General features: G+C 47.3%; 2 protein-coding genes across 4 annotated transcripts in view; one reads left to right on the plus strand and one right to left on the minus strand.

The window, feature by feature from the left end:
* The window catches only part of GPBP1L1 (GC-rich promoter binding protein 1 like 1), an 83,741-nt gene extending 75,707 nt beyond the window's left edge, over positions 1-8,034 (minus strand). Inside the window, exon 1 of one of the 3 annotated variants that reach the window (XM_072649263.1) lies at positions 7,798-8,034. The gene's annotated coding sequence lies outside the window, so the exon portion shown is untranslated. Of the gene's footprint in view, positions 1-7,576; positions 7,666-7,797 lie in introns of those variants that run through there. The other 2 variants (XM_072649264.1, XM_072649266.1) reach the window with 2 other exon arrangements.
* A 169-nt stretch (positions 8,035-8,203) lies between these two features.
* On the plus strand, positions 8,204-10,107 carry TMEM69 (transmembrane protein 69). Its single transcript, XM_072649268.1, has 2 exons — positions 8,204-8,605; positions 9,161-10,107. The coding sequence occupies exons 1-2, from the start codon at positions 8,333-8,335 to the stop codon at positions 9,845-9,847; spliced, it is 960 nt and encodes a 319-aa protein (XP_072505369.1). The 5' UTR covers positions 8,204-8,332; the 3' UTR covers positions 9,848-10,107.
* The last annotated feature ends 1,373 nt before the right edge of the window (positions 10,108-11,480 follow it).

An 11,480-nucleotide genomic window follows, 5' to 3' on the forward strand; every position in this document is an offset into this window, starting at 1 on the left:
GATTACTTTCCATTTACACTTTATATATTTTATATGAACATAGCTGCTTACAACGCTATTGTCTCATCCAATCTAAAGTGAGTTCCTAAAGGACATAGACTGTTTTTTTTATTTTCTATGTATCCCAGTAGTACTTAGCATAGCGCCTGGCACATAGAAAGGACTTAATGTATACTTAATTGATTTTTACTTCTTCACTTTCTGCTCCTCATATTCTTGTAATCTAGCTTCAAACCCAACCATTTAAGTAACAGCAATCTCTCAAAAGGTATCAATAATTCGTCAACCAAAAAGCATTTACATGCCTACTGCGTGTTAGGCACCCAGTATCTTTGCAGTCCTTATCCTTCTTGACTTCTCTGCTGTTGTGGGCACTGCTGACCGCCCAATCACTATGAGAAACTTTTCTCCCTTGCCTACTGTGACAATGCTATCTCTGGGCTCTCCTCTTACTAATGTGACTGCTCTGCTTCATCATCATACACCTCCCATTGTTTTTCAAGGTTCTGTCCTGGGCACTCTTCTCTTTATAGGATCTCTCAGTGATTTCATCAGTTCCCACTGACTTCCAAATCTATATATTTAGACCTAATCCCTCTCATGAGTTTAGTAGTATCATGTTACATCTCTATCTGGATATCTCATCAACACCTCAAATTTAGAATTTCTGAAATGAAATTCACATCTTCCCCTAGACACCCCTAAAAACTTCCCTTCTTCTCTTGAGCGCACCATCATGCTCAGCCATCAATATATTCTACCCTGACTCTCCCTCTGTCTCACTTCCTACAGCCAATCAATTGTCAAGTTTGATCTATTCCATTTTCCCATCTATTTTCTTCTCTCTACCTCTGGGCTACTATCTCTAATTTCTTTCTAACGTCATTCCAACGCAGTCTAGCCCCTCTCCAATCCATTCTGCTCCCTAAATGATCTTCCTGAGATAGAGGCCTGTCCTCTCACCTTCTTGCTCAATAACCTTCAGGGTCCCCTTACTGCTTCTAAAAACAAAACACTAACTTCTCAGTTAAGGCCCTCCAAAATCTTCTTACCTATCTTGTTCTAATCTTAATCTTATTGTCCTTTGCAAACTCTACTGTCCAGCTAATTGGACAGGCCATTTACTGCCCCTTCTCTTCTCTGCTTTCCCACCTGATCCTCTATCCCTAGAATGTACTTTCTCCTTATTTTTGCCTCTCAGAATTATTTAAGGCCCAGTCTAGTTATCATTCCTACAAGCTCTTTCTGACACCATAGATCGTTAATATCCTTTTTTGCGTCAATTTATCTTGCATATACAATCTATGAACTTGATGAATTCCTTCAGCAGAAAGCAAGCTCCTTGAGGGAAGATATAAGGTTTCTTTTTTGTCCTTGTATCCCCATTCCCTATCACAGTTCCCTCACCTCATCCCCAGTAAAGGGAGTTTAAGAAATGGTTGCTGAGTTGATTTAAATTGTTAATACAAAGTAAGACAATACTGCTTTCTGTTGTTGTTTGGTTGTTTCATGTTGTGACCCAATATGGGGTTTTCTTGGCAAAGATATTGAAATGGTTTGCCATTTCTTTCTCCAGCTCATTTTACAGATGAGGAAACGGAGCAAACAGGGTTAAGTGACTTGCCCAGGGTCATATAACTGGTACACGTTTGAGGCTGGATTTGAACTCAGGAAGATCAGTCTTCCTAACTTCAGGCCCAGTGGTCATCCACTGTACCACACCTAATTGCCTTGTACAGGCTAAGAAAAAGCAACTCTACAGTTCGTTATTGTGAAAATTCTGACGTGTATTAACATAGATCATACTTGTCAGGCATATTCTAGGGGGGGAAGTCCTTTGTATAAGGACTACTAAACACTCAGTTTCTCTAATTTGGTAAAATTTCCAAAAATGAAAGCATTTTTAAAAAAATGTCACCGTAGTTGTATGCTATACTATATGTACCACATGAAAGTATGCTATACTCTTACCATAGATGGTGAATATATGGGGAGAAACATGGTTCCTTCAGGAAATGCCCATAAAGGACCTCCTTTGGAAGCTCTTTCCAAAATGGATCATTATTTTCCAATCAGAACAAGGAAAAATTCTCTCATGTACTTTGGTAAATGAAAATAACCACTGGCAGTTTTATAGCTTCTCCCCTCACCCACATAATAGGAGGTATGGGGTTTTAAAAATAGTGACCTATCACAGTATTCTAAAATATCAGAAGGGAAGTTTCTTACTACTGCCTCGTGCTAAACCAGTGAGAGAATTTCTCTAGTCTTATGAAACAAGCCAGGCTATTATAACACATGTTGAGCAAAATAAAAAGCATTCCTTATACTGAATATACAGCTCTCTTGGGCCCACAACCGTATTAGGTGTTGAGGGAAATACAAAGATAAGTACAATCTGGTTAAGGGATCAGACCAGTTCTTAACCTTCTACACATTCCCTCCTTGTACTATGCAGTACAGCCACATAGGTCTGTCCTGTCTACTGGGTGTTGCTCACACATAATTGTTCCATCTTCCACTTTTGTGCCTCTGCAATTGCTATTTTAGTCATTCCCCAACCGAAGGACAACTACTTTGTTTCTGGTTCTTAGCTACCACAAAGTGTCACTATATTTTAGAGCATTGGACCTTTCTGCCTGTATCTCCTTGGGCTAAATGCCTAGCAGAAGGATTTCTGGGTCAAGGGGTATAGGTATTTTAGAAACTTTTAAAGTTGTATGCTAGAGTTTATGTGGGATAACTGGGCTTCTTCATTACCTTTTACAACATTATAACTGAAAGTCGCTTTTGGCATAATTCCAAATTGCTCCAGATCCTGGTGACTCTTGTGGCATTCTCCTTCCTTCTTCTGTGAATTTATTTCCTGGCTCACAGTATCTCTCTTGTCATCATTTCTTGCATTCATATAGTAACGACCCTTGGCATTCATGATAGCCCCTTGAATTCTCTAACTTTCTAGTTCCTCAACCTCCTCATTTACCCTGACCTATTCTTCCACTTTACCTCAGCTGTTCAGAGATTGTGACCTTAACTTCACCCACAAAATGTTCTACTTCCATGTTCAAAAACTCTTAAATTTCTTTTTCCTATCATAACCTTGTATCAATCCATCTTTCCCTCTGCCTTATGATCCCTAATCTGCTCCTACTTCTCATCAAATTCTCCACTAGCCTGCCCCTCATTCTTGACTCAGGTCATGGGCCCCGCACTAGCTACAACAATTTCCTCTTCTTTATCTTGACCCCTTAGTGAATTAGTTCAACTTTATCCTATCCTTTATTTTAGAATCACTGCTTTTCAAACTCAAACCTGGATTATTCCCAACATCCTCCTTCGATCCTATTAACATGTTGTTTCGTTGCTTAATGGGAGCTACAGAAGGTCATGAAATCAAGCTTACTGCATCCTTAATTTTATGGCTCATAATCAGTGTAACAAGAAAATCCTTCTACTCTTCCCTGATTTACTTTTCCAAACAAAAGCTCCCAAAGCACTCCTTTCCCCTCTCAGCTGAGGACTTCATACATCACTGAAAAAAAAAACTGAGGTCAGATGCCAAGAGCTCCTTCCACATTACTCAAATTTCATCTCCTCTCTGACTGCAATCTCAAGTGGGTTTCCTGGGCCCCCTCCTCTTTCTATACCATTTTATTTGGTGATCTCATCAACTCTTACAGATTTAATTATCATTTCTATCCTGATGATTCTCAAATCTACTTTATCCAACCACAACTTCTCTTCCTAACTGCCAGACTTGCATCTCCAACTACCTATTAGAAAATTTGTAAGTGGATGTGTCCTGTAGACATCTAAACCCAACATGTCCCAAACTGAACTTATTAGCTTTCCTCTCAAACCTGTTTCCTTTCAAAACTTCCCTATTACTGTCTAGGATACCACCATCCTCCAAGTTATCCAGACCTGAAGCCTAGATATCATCCTAAACTTCTTACTTTCTCTCAGCCACCATATTCAATCTGTTGCCAAGGCCTGTCCATTTTACCTTCTTAACATCTCTCCCATAAGCTCCCTTCTCTCCTCTACTCACGACACGTGGTGACTGATATATGGTGTCCATGTTGTGATTGTCCTTTTCTTTTCAATAGGGGGTGCATGATGGGTGGAGTGGGCACTAGTATTGTTCTTAAAAAGGGGCACTGAAGAATTTTTTTTAAAAGGCATAGAATAAAAGGAAGTTTAAAAGGAAATGAGCAGAATAGCTTTGAAAGTAACATATTTATTTAATGTTAGGACACTTATTAGCTGGGTGACCCTGGGCAAAGTCATCTCAACTCTGTCTGACTCAATGTCCTCATCTATAAGATGAAGATGATAAGTAATCCCACCCCACCAGGGTAGTTGTGAGGATAAAATAAGTTAATATTTGTAAAGCACTTTGCAAACTTTAAAGTGTTATATAAATACAAAAGTGATAGTAGTAGTAGTGGTAGTAGTAACAGTAGTTGTACTACATCCTAAGGATCTGTGCTGGGTCCCAAGCTTCTTAATGTTGTCATGAATACTTGGACAAAGGCACAGATGGTATAGCTCACTCATGGGATGACAAAATCAAGATCTAAAAGAAGATCAACAGACTAGTTATTGTTCAGGCATTTCAGTCTTGTCCAACTCTTTGTGACCCCATTTGGGATTTTCTTAGCAAAGATACTTGAGTGGTTTGCTATTTCCATCTCCAGATCATTTTACAGATGAGGAAACTGAGGTAAACATGGTTAAGTAACTTGCCTAAGGTCCCACAACTAGTAAGTAGTTGAGGCCAAATTTGAACTCAGGTCTTCCTGGTTCTAGGACTGGTGCTCTATCCACTTCACAACCTAGCTGGCTGCAACCCTGGGCTAAACTTAATAAGATGTAATTGAAAAGAAATAAACTTACATAGGTCAAAAATAAATCATCTCCACAATTATGAGTAGGGGCAGAGTAGCTAGATAGCAGTTCATCTGAAAAAAGATCCAAGGGTCACAGTGGATTGTCAGTGCCACATAAGTAAACATTGTGAAACAGCAGTTTAAAAAAATCTAATATGATCTGAGACAGTGTTGAGGACTAGGGAGGAAATGTTGCACTCTGCCCTGGACAGAGCCTGCTCATTTCCAACTATGAAATTCCACAATTCTTCATTTTTCTAGTCTAACCTTCTCATTTTACAGCTGATGGAACTGGGACTCCAAGTGAAATGACCTGCCTCAAATTACTAGAAGAGCTGGGTTACATATAAGCATGGTCTAAAGAAAAGTTTACTAACAACTGGAGCAATCCACACATGTGCAAAGGACTAACAGCCTCAGAAATTGGTGCATTATCTATCTCTAAAGATCAATTCTATTTTGGTTAAGGTAGGACTAAGATGCCTCCAGGGTCCATTCCAATTCTGAGATTCTCAGGATATCCAGAGTATGACTCCTCCCATTTTAATTGGCCAGGAGGAGGAGTTAAGAGTACCATGCTTGGGTACTACCAAGTATTTACCCCTTGACTCTACCTTGCCTTAATTTTCTCACCTATAAAATGGGGGATTTTTTCACCCCTGATGTAAATATTTGCTTTGAGGGAAAAAGCTTTCAAAAACAGGTAAATAAGACAAAGATCTCAAGATCCATTCTTAGCTCTAAATTCTATGACTTATCTAGGACAGAGGTTCCAACTTAGGCCTTCTGACAAGACTCTTGCTCTTGTAAAGTTCACTGATTCTTCCTCCCAAAGGATTTACTTTTCCTCATCTGACAAACATTATTCCAGGCTTCTCCAGAACTTGAAGACACTAAGGAAGTGCCTTAACCTCTCTGGACCCCAGTGTCCTCACCTGTCAAATGGGATGACCAAACTTCTTTGACTACAAGGCATGGGGGTGTGAGGAAACAGTACCCACTTCAATGTGAATTTGTATACACTTCCTAAGCAACAGCTATATTCAAATTACAAAACCCACTCATGGCCAGAGAGCCTGAGCACAGGAGTATTTTTTCCAAACAAGTCTCCTTTTAATGAGAAAAGGGAAACTCAGAGCTTACACTGGACTCAGAACCAGGATCAAGGACTGCCGCACCGAACAGCTGTTTGACCCTGGACAAATCATTAGACACAGTTGGGCATCAGTTTCCTCATCCCTACTCTGGAGTAATACCTAGAGCAACTCCCTTCCCAGAACTGCAGAGTTCAAGTTACAGTGTGCACAAAGATCTCCATAAAGGCAGAAAGAGCACTCCCTGCATGGGAATATAGATCTTACGTGGGTAAGTGTTTCAAAACCACAGACAGTTAACAGGGTATTAAACAGCAAATGATGGTTTTCTAGCTCTTGTTCCACACAGGAACAGCCAACACAGCCCTCAAAGTAAGAAAAGCATTCAGTAAAGGTAAGTACTCTTATCAACTATCGCTAGCCTGCTGACCCTTAAGGCCAGTAAGTACAAACAAGGGGCAGTTACAACTCTCTGCTCTTTCCCCTTCACCCCACCATCAAGTAAAATCAGAGGTGCTGAAACGATCCTTTCCAATGAGCCAGTCAGTCACTAAGTGTTCTATTAAGCGCCCACTATGTGCCAGGGATTGTGCTAAGCAGAAGCCACTAAGTGAAAGTCCTGGAGACTGTTCTATTGTACGTTCATTTTCACTTCCATTTTCTTGGAACATTTTGACTCTAAGGGCAAAAGCTTTTATTCACTTTTGGATACATTTGGTATTTTATTATAAGAACATAAGAAGTGCAATAAAGTTTTGAGGAAAATACATGACTAGAGATTAACAGGCTGAAAAAGTTCAGGTTTCTGGAACCAAAATAAAAACACAACTACCTCAATTTTGTAATTTAAGGATAATCTGAAAATTAGGAAATGATTTCAGTCCACTTTGCCAGGATATTATCGATGCCAAATTCGTTTTCCAATTGCTTAAAATGTTCCTGATGTTCCGCTTCTCCTTGAGTACTACGCGCACACGGACGGTTCTGGAGCACCCCCGCGGCCAGCACCCTTCTCAGGGCCCCCCCCAAACCGCGAGCCCCGAGCCCCCAGGGGCTGGAGTCCTGCCCCAGGGTCCTACTTGGTCTCCCGGCCCGCCAGGGGGGCCGAGGCCCGGCACACAGCCCGCGGCTGGACCACCCTGCCCCCAGGTGCGCCTGGGTGCCCGTGTCCCCCGCCCAGCACACAGCAGGCGCTTAATGTGTGCTGGCTGACAGCTGGCCTGGAGCCAGACCCGGAAAGGAGCTGGATGACAGCGGAGCCGCCCCCCGGCCCGGCCCCCGCGCCTCGGGTTTTCCCCTTCACTGCGCCGGCCGGGGGGCCCCGCCCCTGTCCCCGCCGCCGGGCCCAGCCTCCCGCTGGACTTTGCCCCGCGGCCCCCCCGTCTTGGGACCTTCCCAAGGTCGCCGCCTGCAGCACCGCACCCCCGTAGGCTCGGGTCCGAGGGGGAGGGGAAGCTTCCACACGCGCCCCCCTCCCGCCGGCCGCCTCAGGACTTGGGGGTCGCCCCCGCACGTCTCTGGCCCGCAGGCAGCGCCTCCTCGATGCCGGAGGAACCATGCCGCCTCCCCCTCGTTCGCCCAGCGACTCACCGGGCCCCTGGTCTCCCCCGCCGCCGGCTGCCTCACAACCACAACAAAGCTCTGCCCAAAATGGCGGCGGAGGCGCGCGGCCCCGCGGCGGAGGCGCGCTCTGGGGGCGGGGCCAGGAAGCTCCGCCCCTAACCGCCGCGCTCGGCCCAACGTCTCCTCCCGTCCCCCCCACCCCTACCGCCCGTTGGTCCCGCCTCGGGCCTCCGCGCTCCGGGCCCCACCTGATGGCGCGCGACGGTTGGGGCGGCCTGATCCCTCTGTCCCTCCGGGCAGGCCCCGCGTCCGTGTCTGTGTCTGCGTCTGTGTCGGTGTCCGCGCAGGTACAGAGGGCGTCGCGGCAGCTCTTCCTGCACCCGCCTTGCTCCGGCTGACTCCGCCCCTCCCCGCCGCCACCACCGCCTCCTCGCGCTGCGTGAGGGCCGGGACGCGCGCGCTTGTGCGCGGGGTGAAGGCTGGGGGAGGAGAGAGAAGTAGAGCCTACCAGCGCTAACTTTGCGCATGCGTTTGCATTAGTGCACATGCGCTTTCCGCAGACTGTCTTCCGCCTCCAGGCCCAGCTTTCGCGGCGTTCGCTAAACGCCGCCGCACTACCTTTCGGGACTTGTGGTTCGAAGGTCGCGCATGCGCACAGACTAGTCGGAAAATGAGGAAGGCGTTTCATTCACCCAGGCCTGGGGATTGTAGTGGGTCCAGGTTTCCCAGACCCGGTTAGAATGGAAGCTCCTTGAGGACAGAGTTGTTATCTTGAATCCCGGGATGCTGACCTGGGTCACAAGCCCATTGAATCTTTCCCGGATTACCCAGACTCCGCCCTTTCCGTTCAAGTTCCGCCCTCGAGGACGGCTGCCTAAGGAACCCTGGAGCCCAACGTTCCCGGAAGCTGCTCTGGGAACCACGGGGCACTGGCCGAGTTCCCACCCGCCCTGTTTTCTCTGTGGCGCCGGAACCGGAAGCGACTCGCCCCGCTCATTGACAGCCGCCGCCACCATGCTCCGCCTTCTCCGTTCCGGCTGTCGGGCGCCGTCTCAGGTAAAGGGAACCGGAGGCCGTGGGGCGCCCGCAGCGACCACCGCCGGGGAGAGGGCCGAGCCTGGCCCCGGGGACTTGGGGAAACGCCTTCCCATGCGGAGGTGGGGGGCCCTGGGTGCGGAATCGTGCGCACGAGACCAGGCCCCGCCGGGTGGCTGGGCTGTCGGGGCTGGCGAAGGGAAAGGAAGGCAGTGTCCGAGGCCTGCGCCTTCCGAGGGTCAGCCTGGGGTGCCGGGATCGGGCGGGGTCGTGGGGAGGACAAGGAGGAGGGGCACCCTTCCTCCTTAGTAATAATAATAAGTAACAGATAGAACCCTGGCAGGCAGGCGCTTTTATTGTGCCCGTTTTACAGACGAGGAAACCGAGGTTCAGGGACCTCCCCAGGAAGTGTCTAAGACTGGACTTGAACTCAGGGCCCTGAGCCTCAAAACTGAGCTTGGTAAGGAGCTGAAGCTCTGGACCTCTGGTGGGCAGGCAGTGCCAGGGCAGATGCCTGGAGGTGGGCACTGGCAGGCCAGGGGTTTGTCCCATTCATCTTCCTTTCTTCTCTCGCAGGTCCTTAAGGCTCCGCCGTGTGCGGCTCCGGTGTCCGCGAGGCCGGAGCCAAGCACCCCTTGTGCCCCCCCTTTCCTTCGGAGGCCTCGGCTCCTCGCGTCCAGTCTGGGGTTTGAGAATGGGGGCAAGGACTATCACACGTCCACCCGCTGCCTCAAGAAGAAGGTCCCCGCGGTTCCGTCGTCTCCACCGCCCACTCTCACGCACCTGCGGGACGTCCCCAAGCCGGCCCTGCGCGCGGCGCTGACCGGGCTGGTCCCCTTTGCGGCCCCGCCCCTGATCATGATGACGGCCCAGACCTACGTCCCGGTGTTGGCTTTTGCTCAGGTGGCCTATGGGGCCAGCTTCCTGTCTTTCCTGGGCGGGGTCAGGTGGGGATTTACTCTGCCAGAAGACAGTCCGGCCAAGCCCGATACGATGAACTTGGCCTGCAGCGGGGCCCCCCTGCTGTTTTCGTGGTATGCCTTCCTTATTTCTGAGGGACTCACGGAAGCCATCCTCATGGTGGTCGTAGGCTTTGGGGTGGCCTTACACAGTGAAGTCTTCCTCCTGCCCCGTTATCCTGACTGGTTCAGAGCTTTGAGAATAGTAGTGACTCTGGTGGCATTTTTTTCATTTGTAGCCACTTTGGTAATTAAAGATTTTTATCCTGAAACTGGCCCTAGACGGCCTCCTCAGGCTGAGTGAAGCCTGCTCTCCTGGCCTCTTCTGAGGAGACAGGCTATTAAGAACTTTCTTCACACGCTCACAGAGGCTACTTTTTTCTCTGAAATTCCTGCATCTAGTGGCTGCCCTTCTCTGGAGATCGTCCTTTTATTATAGTTGCCTCAGACCCTAGCACACAAGACTGTCATGTGTGTCCATAGGCTGGCACTCAGCAAGTTTATTTCACTTACAAGTGAGTTGTAAAGAGTTTTAAAAAGATCAAATAAAGACCACAAAGCATACTTTGGCTAGGGCATTGTGGCTCCTGAGGGACTGATTTCTGTACCAGTGGGAGAGAATACCCTGGTTACATGTTAGCATTTTAGACCTGTGTTTCCTCAGGATGCTCTTGGGAATTGCCCTTTGGCATTTATGTTGCCTGGTCATTTGAGGTGGGTGCTTGACCTAAACTCCTTCGTTATGGAATTCTGCCAGAAGGCAGAAGCATTGAGCTGTATGGAAGGCCACAGATCATCAAAGAGACCATACTTACCAGTGGGGAAAGCCATGACACCTTAAGACCATTGACCCAAGCTCTCTTAGTGAAGGCAAAGGGTCTCAGTTTGGTCCTCAGGTAATGGCACTCAAGTGATGGGGGAAAGGGAAGAATTGAGTGTGTATGGAATACTTCAGTATGGAATGGTGCATCCAGTTTTGGTTTGGTTTAGAAAAACTCGTGAAATATGGTTCTCATCAGACATCAGAAATTCTTGTGAAGGACAGACAAGGGGCCTTTCTGAGGTACTATATTCATCTAATGGCTTCCCCTTGAGCCCTTCCCCACAGTGAATCAGGAATCTTCTGAGCTCCTAAGCCTTACAGAAAGAATGATGGTGCAGGTAGCTGGGCAAAGCATGGCATAAGACAGCTGTGTTGAGTTGGGTAATTCTTTAAGCAAATGGCACTAAAAAATTTGGGGAAGAAAAACGTTTGACTTGTTAGGATGCCAAATGTTTTAAAAAATATATTTCATTTTAGATACAGCTAAGGAAATCTAGTGGCAAACTGCTCCAAGCAGTCATACCATGTCCCAGAATCAGCCACAGAATCTACATAAAGGAAGAAACAGTCCCACACACTTATTTTATCAGTGTCTTGTTTTAATCAGAAGGCTCCATTGTTCCTTAGGTCTTTGCCTGGAGATGCCTCTGTTGGGCCAAAGCCTGGCAATGCCTCAGCTCCCATCACATGCTTGTCTGCCTGAGGATTCCATAGCCCTTCTATCTTCTTTTAGGAGAAGCTACCCAAGGGCCTAGTGCCTTGTGTGGATGAAGTGTATGAGAAGGAAAAGCTAAGGCAAGACTGGAGCCCAGTGGGATCAAATGTTTTGCAGACTTAAACCAGAAGAAGGCACTGGGATTCTCCTGGTGAAGCCAGCTTGCCAAGCCTTTCCTGGGTAATCACTTAGGCCCTGGCCTCTGGATGACTCAGGCTTGTGTTCTCTTGATGTATGTGATGTTCAGCGAGTGTTCCCAAGTTTGGCCTCCAACAAAGGAAGGCACGGCTTCCTGGTGTCAAAACCAGGTCATTTTCTCACACATTTAGCCCTTCTAGAAGTATTTTCCCATGCTGAGTGGTGCACAAAGGGAGGGCAGGCCTTGGCTCAAGGTGGAGC

This window comes from Notamacropus eugenii, chromosome 2 (genome assembly GCF_028372415.1).
Source record: "Notamacropus eugenii isolate mMacEug1 chromosome 2, mMacEug1.pri_v2, whole genome shotgun sequence".
Taxonomy (NCBI): domain Eukaryota; kingdom Metazoa; phylum Chordata; class Mammalia; order Diprotodontia; family Macropodidae; genus Notamacropus; species Notamacropus eugenii.

Excerpts from the sequence above, each read along its gene's own strand:
- TMEM69 (XM_072649268.1), top strand. The coding sequence starts at position 8,333 with ATGCTGACCTGGGTCACAAGCCCATTGAATCTTTCCCGGATTACCCAG. Across the intron at positions 8,606-9,160 it reads GCTGTCGGGCGCCGTCTCAG|GTCCTTAAGGCTCCGCCGTG; the intron begins GTAAAGGGAACC and ends CTTCTCTCGCAG.